Source organism: Monodon monoceros, unplaced genomic scaffold, assembly GCF_005190385.1.
Source record: "Monodon monoceros isolate NGI ecotype Baffin Bay Population unplaced genomic scaffold, NGI_Narwhal_1 Super_Scaffold_6, whole genome shotgun sequence".
Lineage (NCBI taxonomy): Eukaryota > Metazoa > Chordata > Mammalia > Artiodactyla > Monodontidae > Monodon > Monodon monoceros.
The window spans coordinates 16,495,853-16,518,833 of NW_021703783.1; the positions used below are offsets into that span (position 1 = coordinate 16,495,853).

Below are 22,981 nucleotides of genomic sequence, written 5' to 3' on the forward strand. Positions count from 1 at the left end.
TTAAAGAGATAATATGAATAAGACTGATATACAAACCAGGTAATTCAGCCCCAAACTTGGTTTCCTTTGCCTGAATAATTGGTTTGTCAACATACACTCACATGCAACAGATACCAGTTCATTTAATGCTGAAAGAATAATTTTCTGTATGGGAGAAGATCTGAGAGTAAAAACATAAAGTTTCACTTGCACTTTTAAAATATTTACTCTTAGGCTATCTCTATACAAACTATTAATGAAGTACTCTCCATACAAAATAAACACATTGAGATCAAAACCATTGCAATTTTGCCTCAAATTATGTATATCCACTGGCTTCTGGATACTGAGTTTTTAGCCTCATACATGTATCTCTCTCCCGCTCTACACTTAACGTAAGGTTAACCAATATTTTGGTTTCTGTGGAGCTGAGAACTAAAATATTTCCCTAGTGTTCCTAACAACCAGCAAAAAGCAATGTTAAAGTTGTGTCTATTTCCAGTACTGTTATGAGAACACATTAAAACAAAAGATGGTATAAAAATACAGAGTTGGGCTTCCCTGGTGGTGCAGTGGTTGAGAGTCCGCCTGCCAATGCAGGGGACGCGGGTTCGTGCCCCGGTCCGGGAAGATCCCACATGCCGCGGAGTGGCTGGGCCCGCGAGCCGTGGCCCCTGAGCCTGTGCGTCCGGAGCCTGTGCTCCACAATGGGAGAGGCCACAACAGTGAGAGGCCCACGTCCCGCAAAAAAAAAAAAAAAAAAAAATATATATATATATATATATATATAGAGAGAGAGAGAGAGAGAGAGAGAGAGAGAGAGAGAGTTGATGTAAACTCTGTAACTAGAAAGAGTAGTTAAAATTCAAACAAATTATTTACAGTTATAATTTCTGACTTATCCATAATATTATTATGCAGTTGTTCCAGGTGGCTGAAAGAATATGATGAATATTAATACCATTGACATAAAAAGCCTTTCTGTTTTAACATTTAAACCAATTCTATCATTAAAATTGTTGAACGCATAGGAACCTAGTAAGTGGCAGGAACATGGTAATCTCCATTTATTTAGGCTAATAGTAATAGAATTCCCACACTATAAAGGTCAAAGTGCCTGAACAGATGATAAAATTGATTCCCTTGAGACTTTATAATATCTGACATTTCTCTTAACACTACTAATTCAATGATCCCAGGAAACCCAACAAAAATTAACTAACACTACTTAATTCTTATTGGAAAGATGCAGGAAATGAATGTATATATATTTTAAGTCTACATATTCCAGGTTACATATGTATTTTACTTTCTAAGTCCTTTTTTAAATTGGGAAATAGATTAGTCAGTATTTAAAAGCATATAAGACAAAGACATTATTATTATTATCTTGAATATATTCTGAATTTCCAAAGAAAGGATCACACTGGGAAATTCAATACTGACTATAATGGAGGGTTTGCTATATGATTTCCAAGCTGCATCTTCAAGGTGTCCAAAAGCTCTGTCAATCATCCAGATATTTGCAAATCAAAATATTGAATTACTAATGTGAAGATGTCTCCTCTACGTTTCATCACATACACAATAGCTGTACCCAATCCTGACTCCAGGTCTCTAACCTTTCATATTTGTTCGATGTCACCAGTCATCAAATGGAAAAGCGGAAATGCTACACCGCCACTTGTGCAACTCAACGCCTGGAAAATTTTTTAGTTTGGTCCAGCAACAACCTTGGCGTCATTTTCTCACCTACCAAGGTGGGATCCAATACATACGGCAAGAGGAATACAGATGATATTTTAAAGAGAGAACCACTGAATTACTTACTCCCTTTAGAGGTCAGTGCACCTCACAGTTCTTATTGTATAAATACTCTAGTGATTTGCTGTAGACTTTAACAGTGCTTCTTCATTTCTGGAGTGAATATATGAATGTCTGTGTCCCATGTTTGTTGCCAGGACATATAAATTGCCATGTTAAGAATTGTTTTAAATTTGATACAAATTAAGATCCCATAATAAAAAGACAGCCTTTAAAAATGAAATATTTTGGCTGTACATTTTTATTTTTAAAACATTTTTTAAAGTCATTACTTTGGCCTGTATCTTTATGACCTGAGTTTGAGAACAAAGGAGAAAATGGTTCCTGGAAACTTGATAAATTGTAAACAAGTAATAGTAAAGTTCTGATTATAAACATTAGAAAACCAGCAATTGTAAGTACACTTGTTAAGCAATTCCTTTTTGCATTAGATTTCTGAAATGAGATAAAGTACTGCTTAAAACAATAAATTAAAACCTTCTCCTGATTCAGTCAAAATATTTTTGTTTAATTCTGTTTTTTGTTGTACTTGCTGGTACTAAGATGTAACTTAAAAATTTAAAAATCAATGTCCCTGAGGGTTTCATTGGGAGTTATCATCAGTGAGATTTTATTAAATGTACATGCCCTTTATTCTAAGTGGCTTTCAGCAAGTCTTAGTCATATTCTTATAGAGGGTACTGAAAAAGTAATTTATGTTCCTATTAACTATGTATGCATTTAAAAGACTATAGACTTCTGGAAATTATGTACTCCATGGCAACTTATTTTCATAGTTTAATTAACTGGACATTTCTGGCAGAGGTTCTGTGTTTGATGCCCTTTTTTTGGAAGGAAGCTGAAGTACTGAACACGAAATGAAATGTTTTGCTTTAAGTCAGATTCTTATGTGGTATCTGCTTTTCCCTGACTCTGAGTTTCATACTTTGGGAAGTAGAATTAGCTCATATAAACTGCTATCATGCTGCATTATGCATTTCTAAAGGCACTCAGCTTTTATTTTAAAAAGAAAATAGAAAAAGGAAGCATCTCAATCTTAGTGAGAATCCGACTCATTGACTTGATTGCTACATTAAAATTTCCCCTTATGAAGTATGACTTAAATCACCAGATTATAGACTTTGTTGTTGTTTTGTTTGTTTGTTGGGGTTTTTTGGAGTGTATAGAGACAGAAGATGTTATTTAGAGTGATTTTATGTCATGAATTGCATACTGAAATAAATGAGTACATAAATTCCTATTTGTGATGTTCAATTGTTAGCCTCTTTCAAAATGGATATGAGCACATTTTAAAGTGAGTAAGGTACAATTAAATTACAATCTCTTAAACTCACTTATTTAAAAATTTTCCCACAGTCGTCTACATTAAGTAACACCTTATTGCATCTCACATCTATATCAACTCCCCAATCTATCTTTCAAGCATTAATGAGATCTTAATGAGCGCATATGATATTCAAGGACATTGTATACAGCAGTACACAATTCCCAGATATAAAACAAGAAGAATTAATGTATAGTAACCTAACGACCTCTAGTGCTAAGGAGTTGGATAGAGTTAGGGTTACTATGTCACTTATTCCAACCAGGAGACTTTTGAGAAGGAAAGAGGTTATTACATTGATACAATAGACATTAAGAGTAGATGTTATTCTAAAGTTTACTCATTACATTTATTATCAAGGTGAAACATTTGAACAAATTCAGCATTATTTCCTTAGTTGGTATTCGTAGGCCAGTAGGAGTCTAAATATATAAAGGTTGGGAATGCCTTATGTACCAAATACATCACCTGGGTCCTCATAATTAAATAGCTTGTGAAAATAATGATTAGTTTTTCTTTATTGATGTAACTGCAAATATAAACAGTAAGTTTTGGTGACTAAGTTTATCTCAACTCTTCTCATTGTGCCTGTGGTGCATGAAATCATAAGTACTCTTGAGTAAACTTCCAAATACTTATGTCCACGCTACAAATTATATTTTATTGAAGATTTAGAAATAAAAATGCTTCTTATATCGATCATGTTGCAATACAGAGTCAGAACAAAGAATTTATTTATTAATACTGCATTTAGTACTTCTAGAAATTCTCTTTAAGCATTGTGAGAGGACATTCTGCAATAAGCCTCTTACTTTTCTGAAGCCTGAATATCATTACCTGGTAATATTATGCTGAGATGAAATAACACCTTTTGGTTAACAGTAGAAAAGCCTGTGAGTCTAAAGCTCCTTTGGCTGAGTGCAGGGAGAGCTTTTTATATAATGTAGGAGAAAGTATTCTTTTTCTACCCATTATTTTCCCTTTCACATACACACTACTCAAAACCATGGAAAAATCCATCTTCCTTACACTCAGTGCATCTGTAGTAGACATTATTAGTGCTCAACGACATCCTCTCCTTCCCAAGCATACAAGGGAGTATAGTTCTCAGACCCTTGCATTCAGGTGGTGCTATGTGGCTCATTCTGGCCAATGAAATATTAGCAGAAACGATGTGTGTCACATCTAGGTTGACACATAGGTTAAGAAACCTATGTGAAACATTTCAATCCTTCTCTACTCCGCTGCAGCCGTTGCTGGTGAGGCTTCCCTCTGGCTGGGGCCCTGAGTGACTTCATGGAGAAGAACTCTCCTACTGACCTGTCTTGGACATGGAGTATGACCAAGAAATAAACTTTTGTGACTTTTTATCTACAGCGTACCAAAACAAAATAACCAAAGTCAAACTTTCATCCTACCTAATGAACCTACTTCTCCTCCTGACTCTATTATATCTAATAGCAGCGTAACCATTCTTCCACAGTAATTCAGCCTTGATATCTTGAAATTATCACCGATCGCTCAAATTCCTTGCTCCCCACATTCCAATTAGTTACCAGGACATGTGTACTCTACGTCCTTGCTACTAGGATATGTCTCTTCTTTCTTCTCCCATTGCCAGTAACGTAGCTCCAGCTTTCTTTGTGCAAGCCAGGATCTCTGCAACAGGCTGCTGAAATAGTTTTCCACCTCCAATATTTACTGCCATTCTATACATCGATACCAGAATAAGTTTCCAAATGCACATTTCTTATTATATCAGTTGTTCTATGCAAAAATTTTCAAAGGCTTGTTATTATCTACAAAAATACATCAATTTTTTTAGCCTATCATTCAAGTCCCTCCATCAAGTAACCCCTATCCTCTTTTCCAGGGTTACCCCACATCATTTCATTCCTTATACATACACTCTGCCAAACTCTTTTTTTAGTTGTTTCTGTTTAACTGATATCATCACATTTTCTCTTGTTTTCCAAGCTCTGACTCTTCCCTCCATTCCCTCCAAATTGAAATAATGCCCCCCAGTGCAGCCTTTTGAAATCTTTCAATGACAAAGTCAAGAATCTTTCATCATTGCCCTACTGAATATGATTTCTCCACCCACTGAGCTCTAACCACACTTTGAAGATATCTTTTAGATTCAAAAGAAATCTGATATTAAAGTATCATATTATTACTATTTTATTCATATTAAAATACTCTATTATAATGTTATATTATTGCTGTATTATTTGTGTGACTGAACATTTCTCTTCAGCATTGCTAGATTCCTAACTAAGGGCGGAGACTGAAACTTAGTCATTCTCCATTTCACAAATTTCCTGCTTCACAATCAAGAAGATTAAGCCTATCTACACATTCTGGAGAACGTTAGGCTACTTGGGCATTTTCCATCTTCTGTCCTTGATATTGTGCTAGCATAGAGCTTAACTGCTCTTATCTTCTGAAAATAACTTGATATTTATTTACCACCAGCATCTTTTGGTTGACAATGGATTCAGCCAGCCAACCTCAACTTTTTGGCACCAGGCACCGGTTTCGTGGAAGACAATTTTTCCAGGGAGTCGGTGGGTGGAATGGTTCAGGCGGTAATGTGAGTGATGCAGAGCAATGGGGAGCGGCAGATAAAGCTTTGCTCACTGGCCTGCCGCTCACTTTCTGCTGTGCGGCCCGGGTTGAGGGGTTTGGGGACCCCTGGATTACACAATTGTGCTTTCTAAACATATCATACAGCTTATGGAAGAAGAAAGTACTATCATTTTATCCCAGGGGTGTTTTACCATGTAACTAAAAATAATTGATAAATTGCTATGGAATGTATCTTCATCATACCAGAACATATTAATTATGGTTTTCTTGATTTGAGTTACTAAACCCTTTGGGAAATGAATTCCACCTCCAAATAAACTAAACATAGTATTACACAATTAAATATTAAATTCCATAAAATAATTATTAAAATAAAAATTCTAAATTTTCATAACAAGTAAGATTGGGTAAATTCCATTAATATGGTTTTTCTGGTGGAGTGGGACAGGAGCAAATGTTTCTCAATTTATTGAAAGAAAAGTGCTCTTTCATTTGAAAAATTACATATGCTAGCATATGTTCCTTCCTCCTTATTATTTATTGATTTATAACATACATCTCATTCATGAACAAATTTCATAAACAAAATTCAAATCTCTGCCTATTGCTAAAACTTTGGAAATTTTAAATTTTTGATCATTTTTGTGTAAACATAGTAATATGCATTGGCCATTCATCTCCATGCTGCTCTTTAACCTACATTATTTGGACAATATTTCCACCGACTGAAAAGTCTCTGCTTTGAAACATTTATTAATAGTGCACATTGAGATATCGAAGAACACAGTGAGTCAGAGCTCTGTGGAATTTCCAACAGAAGAAATAAAGACACAGAACACATTAGAAATTTATCTATGATGCTCAGACATGACAATCAAACTTGAGAGTTCTGGGCAGTCAGGAGAGAAATGGATTAAGTATTTGTGCTGAGTAGGTTTATCATTTTAGGAGCCAAACAGGAGCTTAGAGTTTACATATTAACAGCCAGATGTTTTTCTGTGAGGCTACATGTGAATAAGTTAAAATAGCTATATCATTTGGCTTGCAATTAGTATCCTTAAGGTTATAAAAATTGTCACACTTTATATTGTCTGGAATTAGAACAACCCTCAGTAATTTCTTAGAAAATTAAATTATGCTGTGACAGCTAGTCATATAGCATATAGCAGCTAATGTTTTTCTTGTTATACCTAGGGAGGAATCCTTTATAATACAGTGACTTTTTTTTTTTTTGTGGCTGCTAAAGAAATCACTGAGTAACAGAATCTGGTGGAAAATTTCATTGTGCTTCCAAGGCCCATTCTACTTCTGGACATCTACTAATGACATGAAATATACCTGTGCTGGGTTGAAGTAAACAATGGTAGCTTCTTTAAAAATTGCAATCAAATTCTTCACCTCTTCTTCATTGTATAGGTGGTGTCAATAGCATCTCTGATAAGTTCAATCCTCCTATTCATTCATGATGACAGTGCAGAAATGCTTATGAAGTGAAAAAAAATGAACAACAGTATGGACCAGAGATTTGAGTTTTGATGTATTGTTATTGATCCAAAGTCTTTTTTATGTCTTAGCAAAGATAAGATATATACATTTCTCCTGGGACATGGGTAGAAAATCCTTCTCTTTCTCAGAGGAGGGAACCACCATTTTGCTGCTGTTCACCATGCAGCCAAAGATGGGAGATTTGCATTTGTTCCACAGCAAAGCCCCTCGGGGGAAGTATGGGACAGCTAATGAAGGTGTATCCTCGTTAGTGTCATGTGGTAGGAGGACTGTGTAGCCCGGAGTCACATAGACTTGGGTGACTACTCTGAACCTCTGTCTCCTACATGAAAAGAATAATAAATAACTCAGAGATAGGCAGTAAGGATGAAATGAGATCGTGTCAGGGATGAAAACAGTTAAGACTTTGGCTGCAAATCTGCCCTGCAATAAACGCTGTTTCCTTCCTTTTTCCTTGTAGAGGAAGCTTCCACTTTCTCCCTCTGATGTGGCATTGGATCACACTTTGTAAGGGGGCAGTACCTGCCCACTGTAGAGGTCAGAAAGGTGCTTGAGGGAGCAGTTAATATGTTTTTTTAATAACAGACTCTACCCTACCTCTGAATGTCCCTATCTGTTTATCTATCTCAGCTTGTACTTGGCATGATTTAATTGGTACCCATTAATTGCTAAGCCCCACTGCCTCCCCATTTAGAGCTTCATTTATGGCAGGCTCACTACGTGTCAGATACTATTTTAAACTCATTCACATGTATTTACTCCTCATAAAACCCTGTGAAATGAATACTGTTATTTCCAATTATAAAGTAAGCCTTGGGGATGTAATTAACTATAGGTAATAATAATGTACTGTATATTTGAAAGTTGATAAGAGAGTAGACTTTAAATTTCTCATCACAAGTAAATAATTTGTAACCATGTATGGTGATGGATGTCAACTAGACTTATGGTGGTCATCTTTCTTAATATATACATGTATCGAACCATTATGTTGTGAAACTTGAAACCAGTTTAATGTTATATGCCAAGTATAGCTCAATAAAAATACTATTATTATTCTCTATCTTACAGATGAAGAAACTGAGGCTGTTTGACCTTGGGCAAATCACTTCACCTTCTTCTGCCTCGGTTTGTACCAAATACAAACCAAGTCCCATGGTGAAGCCAAGATATTAACCCAATTATTCACCATTCCATATGTTTGCTTAGCACCTAATATATGGCAGACACTCTGTAAAGTGCTGGGGATGCCTCAGTAAATCAGACAGACAAAATCCCCCATCCTCATGGAGTTTACACGCTAATTTTGGGGGGGGGGTACCAGAACTTTTAGCCACTAAGTTATACCACTTCCCCCAATCCAAGGCATCTGTAAAACCTCTTATCTTCCTTTCACAACACTGTGAGGGAAACAAGAAATCAAGACAGAATTAGTGTGGGGGAAAAGTCATTATTTTCTAAGTACCATCTACATGCGCTTTATATATATTGTATTGTTCATCGTCACAAAACTCCATCAGGCATGTATCGTTATACGATTTGCTGATAGAAACTAAGGAATAAAAAATGGGCTGATACAAAAATTTCATTCTGTAAGAATAGATAAGAATGACAGGGACTTTCCTGGTGGTCCAGTGGCTAAGACTCCATGCTCCCAATGCAGGGGGCCTGGGTTCGATCCCTGGTCAGGGAACTAGAGCCCACGTGCCAAAACGAAGATCCCGCATGCTGCAACGAAGATCCTGCGTGCCGCACTTAGGACCCAGCACAGCCAAATAAATAAATATTATAAATAGATATTTTTAAAAAAAGAATGACAGGGATTTCTTTGCCTTCTCCTAACAAGCCATATCTGTCAAAATAAAGGATAGTATCTGTAAAAGAAAATGAGCTGACTTGTCTAAGATCACACAGTTAATAAGGGTCATTCCAAGACTGGAACCGAGGTTTATCAGACTCCAAAGCCCAGGCAATTTCTCTACTTCATGTCCAAACAAAAAACCATTTTTCCCTGCTTCCACTGTGGCTTATTTTGTATAGTACTCTGCCAAAGCAGTTTGTCTGTGAACTTGACAAACAGGTCAGGCAAAAGAATAATGGTGCAAGAAATATGTGTTCAGAATATAAAGAACTTTTTGCTTTTGCTTTTGAGGATAACAGTCTTTACCCAGTATCAAATAGCTTTGTCTTACTTTATTGTGTATTTTGTTTCAAGTGAAAGAAAGTTTGAAAAGTCTAATACCCTTATTAAAAATTTCCAATACTGAAAGATCACTTGTAGCTTACCTTTATCCCCTCTCCCAAATCCAGCTGAGATTTTCATATTGACTTTTCCTTTTTTTTTAATTGAACTATAGTTGATCTGTAATGTCGTGTTAGTTTCAGGTGTACAGCACAGTGATTCTTTTTTTTTGGGGGGGGCTGCATTGAGTCTTCGTTGCTGCGTGCAGGCTTTCTCTAGTTGCGGCGAGCGGGGGCTGCTCTTCGTTGTGGTGCACGGGCTTCTCATTTCTGCAGCTTCTCTTGTTGCGGAACACGGGCTCTAGGCACACGGGTTTCAGTAGTTGTGGCACCCGGGCTCTAGAGCGCAGGCTCAGTAGTTGTGGCGCTCGGGCATTCAATTTTGTATATATATACATATATATATGTATATATATATATATATATGTATATATATATGTATATATATATATACAGGTTATTATAAAATATTGAGTAGAGTTCCCTGTGCTATACAGTAGGTCCTTGTTGGTTATCTATTTTGTATATGGTAGTGTGTATCTGTTAATTCCAACCTCTTAACATATTGACTTTTCTATTGAGACTCATTTCTTTGCTCTATACACAACTAGGAAAATTTTCTTTTATGGTTAAATGAAAATTCTGCCAAGTGAATGAGCCCAAATCCTGTAACCAGTCCATGAAGGTCCTTCCCACGGAACTCCAGATTACATTTCACACCTCACACTTGCCCACCTCCACACCCTTGCTCACAGAATTTGCTCACCTTTCGATATTCTCCCCTCACCCTCTGGGAGTCTACACCCAGGTTCTGTTCAAATGCCACAGTCTCCAAGGAGCCTCTCCTCTGAATTTACATAGACTTTTATCTGTATTACTCTGCTGATATCAGTTTATTGAAACATTCACTCAGTCACTCAACAAACGTCCATTGAGCTCACATTGGTATTCAATACTATTTTAGTGGCCGGGGGTTAGAGCATACCTTGAAGAAGTTTACAGATTTACCTTGTATTTTGGTTACGTATGCACAGGTATTATTTCCTCATCTAGCCTGAAAACTAGGACAAGGGTATGTGAGTTACTCCTGTAATCCCCACAACATTTAAATCCAGTCCTTGCACATAATACATACTCAATAAATACTGGTTGAATGAGTGTGTTCCTTGAATAATGAACAAGCAAATGAATGAGCAAACTTTAATATAAAGTTCTGATATCACACAGTGATGAAGTTGATAGAGTGTGACTTCTTACACTCCCTTTGTAAAACAAAGATGATAATTGTAGGGTTTTATTAAAGACTAGGAATGAAATACGCAAAGTATGTGGCACAGTTTGGGGGTTCAGTCAGTGGTAACTATTATAGCCATGATAACTGCACACAAACAAAAGAATGATATGGTATCACAGTGGGTACTTTTGTTATTAACAGCAAACCAGAAGGATTAAAAAGCGAGGGGGGAGATAAAGGTGGGTAATAAAAGTGGGTGCAAAATGATGTAGGGAAAGGTTCAAAGAAACAAAAACAGAAATAGGATAATGAGAATAATCTACCCAAATCCTAAATAGGATTTGTATCACCGGTTACCTTTCCTGCTCCAATGACCAATGACACAAGACAATTGTTCTGCACAACTGCATCTAGAATTACGAAAATTTGACAGAACCATACAAGATGCAGGTTCTAGAAATCCATCCTCTTTCTTCCCTGTGGGAACATTCCTTGTTATTTAGAACAACAGTTATGATCAGTAAGAAGTGGCACACAAATCCTAAAAAGGAAATAGCAGACAATATAGAAACAGCACATCTGGTAGAGTTTACCTGTGCTGCAAGTAGATTATGAGTGAGAGAAAATTCTAAAATTTCTAAAAGGATAGAATTTAAGTAGCTGGAAATGTTACCACCTATATAACAAACTCTATATTAATAAATTCAATATTTTTTAAATTGAAATCATGGACAGGCATTATAAAAAGGAAAATTAAGTTTATCAAAAAATTGTAGGGCTTCCCTGGTGGCGCAGTGGTTAAGAATCCGCCTGCCAATGCAGGGGACACGGTTTGAGCCCTGGTCCGGGAAGATCCCACATGCCGCGGAGCAACTAAGCCTGAAAGCCACAACTACTGAGCCTGCACGCCACAACTATTGAAGCCTGTGTGCCTAGAGCCCATGCTCTGCAACAAGAGAAGCCACCGCAATGAGAAGCCCGCGCACCATGACAAAGAGTAGCCCCCGCTTCCCGCAGCTAGAGAAAGCCTGCATGCAGCAACGAAGACACAACGCAGCCAAAAATAAAAATAAATTAAATTAATTAATTTTAAAAAAATGTAGACTTAAATTTTTAAAAATCTCTTCTTAAGCCCCAGGGATTTGTGGTAGAGTACAGGGAAATATATTCAATATGTTGTAATCACCTATAATGGAAGATAATCTGAAAAAAATGTAAATGTAACTATATAATAAATATATATATAAAAATGAATCACTTTGCCATACACCTGAAACTAACACAATATTGTAAATCAACCATACTTGCATTAACAAAGAAAAAACTATCACGACTGTTTTAACTTAATTAAAATTTGGAGATTTTTAGATGAAGAAGACTCTTCTTCATCTTCATAGGCATAATGCCCTGATTATCCTATAAACATGTGAACATGGGGTCTATGTAACTGAAATGATGAAATAATTAGTGTGAGCTTACATGAAGGCTAGGAGGCTGTGGTCCCAGCTACAACTGTAATAAAAGTGTATTCTGGTTTCACTTCCTTTATTCACTTCTTTTATTGAATACATACTTCCACTTTCAAAATATGAATTATTTGAACAAGCAACCAGTCTGGAGCAGAACTCCTATCCCAAATTAACCTCCCAAACTTTCTACAATTTGAAATTCATTCTTTTGCATTTTGAAAACTTTTTACTTCAAGAGTCCCTCATTAAAAGACAAATAAATCTCTCTTGACAGGGAAATCCTTATCACTATCACTATTACCCTAGAAGAAGTTACTTAACAGCTAGCTGAGAACAAAGGCCTAGGAGAATGGGATAGGCAGCTGCAGACATGAAAAATGATGAGGGAAGAGGCAAGGTCAGCTGTAAGGAAAAGAAAAAAGAGAAGGAAGAAGGGCGGGAAAAGGCATAAGGGAGTCTTGATTAGCTTACAATTTCTGTGTTTGGGCTTTGGGACCTACATACATTTGCAACCATTTGCCTGCAAACAGCTAGGCCTGAGTAGGATTTAAAGCACCAATTCTACTTTGGTTATAAAAATCTTAAATGTTAACCTGGGTCGACAAGGTAGAGAATGCTAGCAGGACAAAACAGAGAAAAGAACAAGACAGTGGAAACCATTTGTTTCTCTGAAACGTCCTCCGGCTTCCTCAGACAGTGTTGGATCCTTAGGAACTCTCTTGTTCCAGAACCCCTGCTGCAGCAAAGGACACGGAAAATAAAAGAGGCTCTGAAACAGAACCAAATAATTTCTCCTTTGAGTTCCTAGAAATTCAAACTCAGTTTCTGGAGCTTTATTTGAATTTGAGTTTAGGATTAGTATCTGTCTGTACCAGGAGAGATTGTTTAAATGTGTTCAAATGTCATAATAGTAAAGTAAAATTAAGCTTTTAAAAAATTCCCTGTTGTGATGTTGAAGAGCAAAAAGTCAACAGGACACTGAAAACTACTATGGTAAGGCCACTGGTATAGTAGGAAGGGCAGGTTTTTTGGAATCAGGCTGACCGACCTTTGCTAGGATCACAGCTCTTTTTCGAAACACTGTATACATCTCTTAACTTCTTTTAGCCTCAATTCCCTCATTCTTGGCAGAGATATGAGGATAGATATAGTTCATGAAAAGCACTTAGAATATAATTATGCCTGTCTCTACCACATTTAGCAAATATTAGCTGTGATTATTATTAATTAAATTCTAGGATATGGCATGACCAAAGCATGAGGCATTAAAAAAAATTATACTACTTCACTACTTCACATTTGGCCTCACCTTGATTCTAAGACTTCTGAGTGAAAGATAAGAAAAGAGTAAACCCAGGTCAAGACATTTAGGAAAGTCTAATAGCTACAACTGTTAAAATCTGTAAGTGTACGATTGGTCTTCTAGAGTGTATTCACATGTAGAAGAGACCCTTTTGTACTTTATCATTGTAAACACCATAATACAACAATCGAACGTATGCTTATATGTGGTTATCTTAAGACATGAGGTGCTGAGGCTCTTTAAAATCTTTTAAATCTCATATATCTCTAGTATATGTTGTCCTTTTGGTATTTTTGAATTTAGGAGCTAAATCACCTGAAATGGATAATGCACTGCTTTACCACCAAAAATGAGCTCGGTCTCTGTGACCAGTAACCTGAGGTAAATTGTTTTCCCATCTATAATACAGGAAGGCATTCGGAGATAATGTTTACCTGTATAAAAAATAGTTATAATCAATAGTTATATTTTACTATACATTTTCACCTGGAAATTTGCCCCAGAAAAGCTTAGGTATTATTGCCACCTACACACATTTCCTTCTAGCCTTTTCTAGGAATATATATTTAAAACTTAATTTAACCTTAGAAAATCCACAAATGTGACCATAATTTCCAGATACAGTGAGACATTACCAGGCTAAGATCCAATCTAGCAAATGATCAGAGTCCCACCTGGAAAACAGACACTTCAAATAGAGTTTACCCTCTGCCCTCTTCCTTACATATATAAACAACTTATTCTGCCATGTAAATATGACAAAAGATAGAATAGCAGATTCAAAGATATACTCAAGTGTATATTTCTGACATTTCTGAATTTACTTATTCTGAATAAATATCGGAATTCATATAGGTAGTCCTACCAACTGGCCTCATCTAGCATGGGTTTTTTGTTTGTTTGTTTTTTTGCAGTACGCGGGCCTCTCACTGTTGTGGCCTCTCCCGTTGCGGAGCACAGGCTCCAGACGCTCAGGCTCAGCGGCCATGGCTCACGGGCCCAGCCGCTCCGCGGCATGCGGGATCTTCCCTGACTGGGGCACAAACCCGTGTCCCCTGCATCGGCAGGCGGACTCTCAACCACTGCGCCACCAGGGAAGCCCTAGCATGGGTTTTAACAACAAGATTTACAGCATAAAGAACAGGAACTTATAAACCAGAAATGACATAACTGTCACTAGTCAATGAAGAAAAACAAAATCTCACCTACACAGAGATAAAAGGAAGAAAGTGGACTTTTTTCAAAACAAAGTGCCTCCTATGGGTTTTCATAGTCCTGTTTCATATGTTGTTTCTCCACTTTAGAATGCAAATAGAAATACACTGTCTCACTCAATCACTATATTATATTATCATAAAATAGATGAAACTACAGATTATTACTATCAAAAAATTTCTAGTTTGTAAGACAAAAATGTTGCTGAACCAAGCCAATGTAGAATCCAGTCTCCATTCTCCCGTACTATTCCTGCACTGTCATTTACACTGTATATTTGGATAACAATTTGAAACACCCAAGCTGCTACTGCCACATCTGAATTAATTCTAGCATTGAAATCCAAGTGACCTAAATATCTCTGAAGCTTCAGAAACTGCCCGGGGACCATCTAGGTAAATCTCCTTAGGCTTCCTAGAACCAACTAAAGAGGAGATAATGTAAATCTCTTGCTGGGCCCTAAAAAGATTAGACTTCCACCTGGCATATAATAAACAATGAGATAATTGATGTAAAGTGCCAGTCTGAGAGCCTGACACATTGTAAGTTTCAGTAATTGGGAGCTCCTGCTTCCTCTGTTGCTTACAAAGCAACTGAACAACTCAAGTCCTCAAGCTTGAGTTTCATTTTGTCCTCATCTTGCCTCTAAGTATCTGTAGTAAGCAGTTCCTAAGACAATTTCTACTCTCTTCATTTCAAATACGGGACATGTAATCCTATTTATTTCCTGATTTATAAGGAAAGAAATGGCTGTTTTGAAGATTTAAAATGCTATACACATGTCTGAAATTATGATCATCCTCATTTTCAATAATAAATTCTACTAAAAAAATCTCCTGTTATAGAGTGGCCCAAATTTGACTCCTGTGCTTTGACTGTCCTTACCAATTTTCATCCTATGGAATTGATGACATGACTCTAAAGCTAAATATGTTAGGTTAAAAGGCAAATACGAAGTATCTGTAGAAAATATTTAAGTAGAAAAGCTAGCAACAGTATCCTGGAGTCTTTCCAAGGAGAAGGCCATCGTTTTCTCAAAAGGAGGTGTTATTGAAAAAAGACTTTAAAACTGAAATAAGCCACTGTTGTGCTCCAAAACAATATTTATATTAGAAACAGATTGCAACTGCAAGAGCCTTGAACACATGGGATTTACATGGTGATAGCAGAAAATAGCCTTAGTCTTCTCCCCTCCACTGCCTATCAAATTTCATTTCACTGGGCCAGTTCTCTTCCTGACACTAAGTGCAATGAGACAGGTCATGCTACTTTCTGTTAACTTTCAAAAGAAAAAAAATTAAAGCCCTCTGGTCATGTTCATTCCCATAAAAAGTCTCAGTTCCGGATTACTATCTTGTTCACTTGGAACTTCACTTAAATTCAGGCTTCTTTCCTTCCACTATAACCTGTTCAAATGCTGCGGTTGGGAGAAAGGTCCAGGTTGTTTCTGTTTTCTATCCGCTTCTGCCGTCTTCTCCCCACGCGCACACACCCATCTTTTCCCCCACAGTAGAACAAGGCTGCTTCTGTCTCCTGCAGAGTTGAAACTTGTATGGGAGGAGTTAATGAGACCGGAAATGTCATCCTTGCCTCCTTCGGCCAGGACGGATATTTAAAACTGACTCTCTCTTGGGCACTATCGCAGGTCTTGGGGGATCCCACCCTCCATTCACCATCTCTCACCTGCAGTGTCCTTGGCAGGGTAAATGCACGTCCCCTGACTAGTCAGACACAACTTCTCCTTCAAATTTTGGTGTGCAGCCTACAAGTTTAGCCTCTTTCTACTGAGGTCTCATCAACGCTCTATATAATCCAATCAGTCCAGATCTAAGCCAGCCGCAGACTAGCTCTGGTTGACCCACCATTGACTGGGTCCTTTTTCAACGTAGCCCTCTCTTCTTTCCACCTCCTGGCAGGCGGATCCACTCACAGCCTTTTGCCTTTTAAACTTCTTAAGCAGGAGTCCGACACCAGTCCCCTGTGTCCTCCAAACTGCAGAGGACAAATATAAAGCACTCGGAGCAAACTTCTTAAAGCCATGCTCTCCAGGCTTGAGGTTGAGAGAAAGACGGCCCCCGCCCTGCCCTGAAATTGAAAAGGATAGTAGGCATCTGCTTCAGGAGATGCTAAAACCTTCTGTAACACTAGTCTGATTAAAGCAGTGCATCATGGGCCAAAAAAACAGGCAAACAGGCCACGGGTACAAAACTGAGTCCATTACTAGAGCCAGTAAAAATGAAAATGTAATATTTGATATATACTCTAATAATAGTTCTTGAAAAAAAATAGAGTTTATTTAACAAATGATATTGATATCATAATTTACTCTCTATTGGAAAAGAAAATAGAGTGCCAGCCCTGTCTAAATATCATGTTTAAAATTTAAAAAGCAATAGATCAAAGATTTTAATGTAAAAAAAGTTTTTTTTAAAGTAGAAAAATGTTAGGATTGAGAAAAACTTCTACAAAAATACAAAAAAAAAAAAACCTAAGGAACTATAATGGAAAAAAATTGCAAAGTTGACTTCATCAAAATACAAATTACACAAAGGTACAAAGGCAAAAATATACCATAAATAAGGTTTAAAAGAGGGAGAGGGAGAGAGAAAGATGGAGGAAATGTTTGAAATATATATAAGAAGCAGGGGGTTATATCTTTGATGTAAAAAAAGAACTTCTACAGATTGATAAGAAAAGACAAACATGGGTATGAGCTGAGGTTCATAAAAGAAGAAATGCAAATAGACAAAAAAATTTATAGAAAGCTTTTGTAAAAGATGCTAAGTCTCACTAGTAGACAAGGAAATGCCATTCAAAACAACACAATACCTTCATTTTTTTCATATAATAAATTTGCAAAATTTTAAAGATTTTAACATTCAATGGAATGGGGTAGAGAAATGGTAGGGTTGTGAATTGCAGTACATCTTGTTTCTGTGATTTCACTTTTGGAAATCTATTCTATAGAAATAGACATATTTCTAAGAAAAAATAGGCCAAGAATGATTGAGATACATGTGCTGACCCAGAGGAATATCTAGAGTACACAGTTTAAACGAATATAGCAACAAGTCAAGTTATGTGTATAATGATGATCCTATTCATGTGAATAAGAGTAATGGGGAGCATATGTATATAAATACATACAATTATATACATTCTGTACATTTTTTACATGAGCATAGAAAGAAATGTAAAAGGATATGCACCAAGTTGATTTTGTCTTTTTACACTTCTGTGTTATTTGGCTTAAAAAAAAATAAATCTCTCATTTTTGAATTTTGAAAGAAAATGCCAATGAAGTGTGTGTGTGTGTGTGTGTGTGTGTGTGTGTGTGTGGTATAGACCTCTAATGCTCTAGGACTTCAGGGGAGGGAGAAAGGTATATGGAGAACATGCGGCTTGATCAAAACTTGAAGGATGGACTTGGAGGAACTGGATAAACAAAGGCGGAATTTTCAGACCTTGGAAAAAGCAGGAAGGAAACATTGTCTGGATCATTTAGACTCACTTCAAATATTCCAAACCACTGGTAACTACATATTAGAAAAAAATCAAAGTATATTTCCACATGCTTACCTGTGAACAAGCAATAGTGTTACTATTACACAGTCCTGCATTAAATAGAATTGTCACTATCAGGAAATTATAAACAAGGTAATTAGAAAACTCAAGGAGTCTTATATTTCCCAATATTAAGCCTACCTTATATTTTTTCCAAGCAGAAGTGACTGAATTGCAACCCACAACAACCCAAATAAATGAACTCCTTTTACCTTAGCATTCACCATCATCTTCATTCATTGCTGCCTCTATAGTGTAAGATCATCAGATTTTTTAAAATTACGTATTGAGTAACCAATATAAATAAAGCTCTGCACACATTTGAGCTGGAGCTTCTTGCTCTCCAGAGAATCAGAGTTGGAAATAAAAGGATCTCTGTTTTACATAAGTTTTAATCCTTCGGTAAAGTTTCTTTGGTTCTAAGGGTTGCATAAAACAGGTTAGAGAAAAGATTAGTCAGTTGGAACCAGAGGCTCCTCCTTACTCTCTTGTTTTCTTTTTTCTTAACAGTTAACCCTTATGTGGCCAGGGCTCTGACTAAAATATCATGTTCAGAGACTACAGGAGAACTCAGTTAATGAGTTCATGTTACTTAGCTAGCTGACCCTCAGTTTTCTCAGTTTTTGCTTTTGTGCTTTAGCAAGTCTTTTGTAAATCAAAGAATTACTTACTGGTTTACTCATTCAGTAAAGTAAGATGTTAATACATTGAGCATGAGTTCAGTTTCCTGTATGACTGGAAGACATAAGAAAAGATGATATCAAAACAGGAATAAACTTGGAAGCACAGAATTGCTGTAGACAAGAACATTCATTTCTACAGGGTGCCACCAACATTTTTCAACAGTAGACTGATGTGAGAAAACCAACATTTGCCAATGATTCTATCAGTAACTTGCTAGCTGAATTGGATGAGTGAAATATTAGGGACTGTGTCAGGTGCTGAGGTGGTCATATTCAGGTGGAATTTGAGATTAAGGGCAGAACATAGTTTGGATTGATATGTTAAAACAGGGAGACATAATACAAATGCTTTGGGTTGCTTAAAAGCACCAGCTGGACCCAGCTCCAGCACTGATGAGTTGTGATCTTGGACAAGTTCATTAGCCTCAGTCTTTTCATCTATGCTATGGGATAATTATAGCACTGACCACAAAGAATTGCTGAGATTATAGTTCTTTCTTCCAACAAATATTTGTTGAGTGCCTATTCTAGGCTGAATACTATTCTAGGTACTAAGGATATAAAATAAGCAAAGTAGTTTAAATTTCTACTTTGTTAGCTCTGATTAAAGGAAAGAAGAAAATAACCAAGTCAACATAATAAGATTAAGAGGGACTCTTCCCTTTACTAGGCCTATTTAATAAGTATATTTTTAAAAGTGTAAATTGTGTATAGTGTGTGTGTATGTGAATACTTAGCAACCAATTCAGTTAGAAAATGTTTTCCTACCCAAATAATATTTACTAATTCTCAGATATTACTTGTACTGCTCTTCAGCCTCCGAAGGTGAGATTTCTGTCCTTGTTTTCAAGTGTGTAAGTATCCTGAGGAAAGGATGGACACAAAAATATTTGCCCATCCTGCAGCTCTGTGGACAAAATCTGGGAACTGCTTCAAAGTGGGAGGCAGTGGAGCAGGAAGTGCTCTGATCCCTCTGGCCATCTCATCCACAGTGGAAATGGAAATTCCAACCTTTCATTTCTCTTAAGAAGCCCCAAGAGGCAGGGTTGTTTTCTACTGTCTGGTAATAATGATAGTTAACATTTACTTACTGTCCGTTATGTGCTACAGGCCATTCTCCAAAGTGTATTAACTCATTTAATCCTCTCAACAAATTCGTCAGGTCGCTGGGGCACAGGCAGGCTCTAATGTCCTCCAGATCAGACGGCTGGGAGACAGAAGAGCAGGGATTTAAACCCAGCAGCCAGGCTTCAGAACCCAGCACTCCACTGCCTCTCAAGAGGTGACATTAAGTTAGTAAACAGGTGGGAAAGAGCATTAAATAACGTTGCAGGGACTTCCCTGGTGGCTCAGTGGTTGAGAGTCCGCCTGCTGATGCGGGGGACATGGGTTCGTGCCCTGGTCCGGGAAGATCCCACATGCCGCGGAGCGGCTGGGCCCGTGAGCCATGGCCGCTGAGCCTGCGCGTCCGGAGCCTGTGCTCCGCAGCGGGAGAGGCCACAACAGTGAGAGGCCCGCGTACCGCAAAAAAAAAAAGAAAAAGAAAAGAAATCACATTCAGTATTGGGAGCCGAGCCAGGGTGATGGCAACAGCGCCAAGGACTCTGTTTCACCACTGCTGAGGAGGGGTAATGACCTTGGGTAGATACTCAAAAAAGAGATGTTGTTTCTTAATTTAAAAAAAGGTGGCTGATAGAGACAAGCAAAAGAAGACTATGTTTATGACCAAGGGGCAATTATTAGTGTTTTGAAAACCCTTTCTCTATTGTTATTTAAGTCCATTTGTTGTACAATCACAGTTATTTTTGAGTATGTTGGGCAAGACCATCTAAGTTAGGGGAAAGTTACTTTGCTTAAAAACTTACCAGAATAGTTAAGGTCCTGGAGAAAATAATCCTGATAAATAAATAAATAAAGCCCTAGCTACTGGGGGTCCTTGACAGGGAGTTGTCACAGAATTTTCTAAACATTTCCCTACAACACCTCCATCAGGGAATCCTTCAGGTTGTCTCCCAAACATTCTGAATGTTTGGAATGTGTAGACCCCTCCATGGTTGCTATCAGCACCCTTATCCAAGACATTGAAGGTCTCGGGCAGGTCTCTGTCCTGGACTGTCACAATAGCCGTCTGGCTCCGCTCTTGCACCCTGTGCCTAGCCCTTTCTCTAGGCTGTGGACAAATCGATCTTTTAGACAAACAGATCTGATCGAGTCATTTCTCTGCTCACATCCTCCGATGGCTTCCCATTTCCGACAGGAGACAGTCCTATCTCCTGGCTGCGCAGACAGCACTGGGTGAGGCCTGTCTCTGCTCAGTGCTCCGGCCCCCTCCCACCCACGTCTCTCCTCCGTGGTCAGAGCTCACCCCGCTCCCACTACCTCGGTCTCCTTGCCAGTCTTCCAATGCACCCTGCTTGCTGTCTTCCACCCTAGGGCTTTTGTACTTGCTGTTCTGGAGTGCCTGGGGGGCTCTGTCTTACATCTTTACACAGTTGCTCATCTTAATCTCTGAATTTAAGCTCAAGCATTATTTCTTCAAGGGCTTTCCCAGACAATCCCTCCAAACAGAGGCCTCTGGACACTCTCAAAACCCCATCCCTCTGTTTGCTTCTCTTCATGGCTTTTATACCCTCCAGAAATTACCTTGGGAAACTGTTCCATAAAACCTTTAGATGATCCTGCCAGAAGATGGAGGAGTAGAGATGGCAGGTGGGCCGGGCATGAGGGTAAGGGTGTGGTTCAGGCAGGGGAAAGGGGTGTCTTGGGACATTAGCAATGGGATTATGTTTTCTTTTGAGAAAAGTGAAGATACATAAACTCTTATTATTTTTTTCAGAAGTGTAGTTCTCCAAGGCTTTGAACTCTCTAGGAGATAGTTTATACATATTGCAACAAAAGAAGGAAAAAGAACATGCAATTCTCTGCAAAGTTATTTATTTATTTATTTATTTATTTTCGGTACACGGGCCTCTCACTGTTGTGGGAGGGGGCGCGAGGTCTCCCTGGCCTCCTCACAACTTTGCTGGGGAATCCACTAGAGAAGAACACTAGAACAATTCACTAAATTGTTCACGAAGCAAGTCACCAGTCCTTTCTCTGTGGGTGAAAGTCCAGTGTGGTCGCTATCATGTTGAAGACATTGGTCCCGTAAGTTGCCAAATAAAATCTCTAGGTGGGCAGATGAATTAGGAAAGCAGGCAATGAAGATATTTTGGCTACCCTTTTATTGTGGGATTTGTTTTCTTTTTTTCAGATGAGACAGAGCTGCATCACTGCAAAAAGTGAGCTTGTTATGCACTCTAAAAAATAGGATGAAAAAAAATACGTCCAAAGAGCCTCAAAGATCCACAGAGCTATCCTAAAACAGTGTCTGAATGGCTGGTAGAAGACAGCTTACTTTTGTTTTCAAACAGCTTCAAATGTATAAATACACTGGCAAAGAATATGTATACAGAATTTGTAGATCACCCCCAGAAAGGCACCTTGGGTTCTGATAGCATTGATAAGTCCCACTCCCCAGAGAAAACTGAGAAGACTCCTTTCAACTCTGAAAAGTAGAGCTTGCTTTCCCTCAATTCCTTATCCCAAATTTGCAACAATGGAGATAGTGTTATTTGATAATAAGTCCACTGTAAAGATTTCTGTAGTGTGGACCACAGAGTTCTGTTTCTTCTCACATTGGAAGATGTGGCAACTGTTGGGAGATAACTCATTAAACCCTAAGGGCTGGCCTAAATGCCATCTTACCATGCTGGTAAGCATGCTGTATGGATATCCCTCTACTATAAGATAAAGAGACTCATCATTGGATGGATAGTGTAGAACAGGGGTTCAACAAACAACGCATGCTGGCCAAATGTGGCCTGCCACCTGTTTTTGTAATTTATTTTATTGGAACATAGCCGTACTCAATCACTTATTATCTATGGCTGCTTTCATAAGTACAACGGCAAGCCTGAATAGTTATAACCAGCAGAGCCTAAAATATTTACTATTTAGCCGTCTGCAGAAGAAAGTTTGCTGACCCCTGGTATAGGACAATGCTTCAGG

At 37.8% G+C, this 22,981-nt stretch overlaps 1 protein-coding gene across 1 annotated transcript; it reads left to right on the forward strand.

Moving 5' to 3' along the window:
- The first annotated feature begins 13 nt into the window (after positions 1–13).
- IAPP (islet amyloid polypeptide) lies at positions 14–7,733 on the forward strand. The gene is made up of 3 exons (XM_029205334.1): positions 14–39; positions 1,628–1,820; positions 7,683–7,733. Exons 1-3 carry the CDS (start codon positions 14–16, stop codon positions 7,731–7,733), a joined length of 270 nt encoding a protein of 89 aa, XP_029061167.1.
- The last annotated feature ends 15,248 nt before the right edge of the window (positions 7,734–22,981 follow it).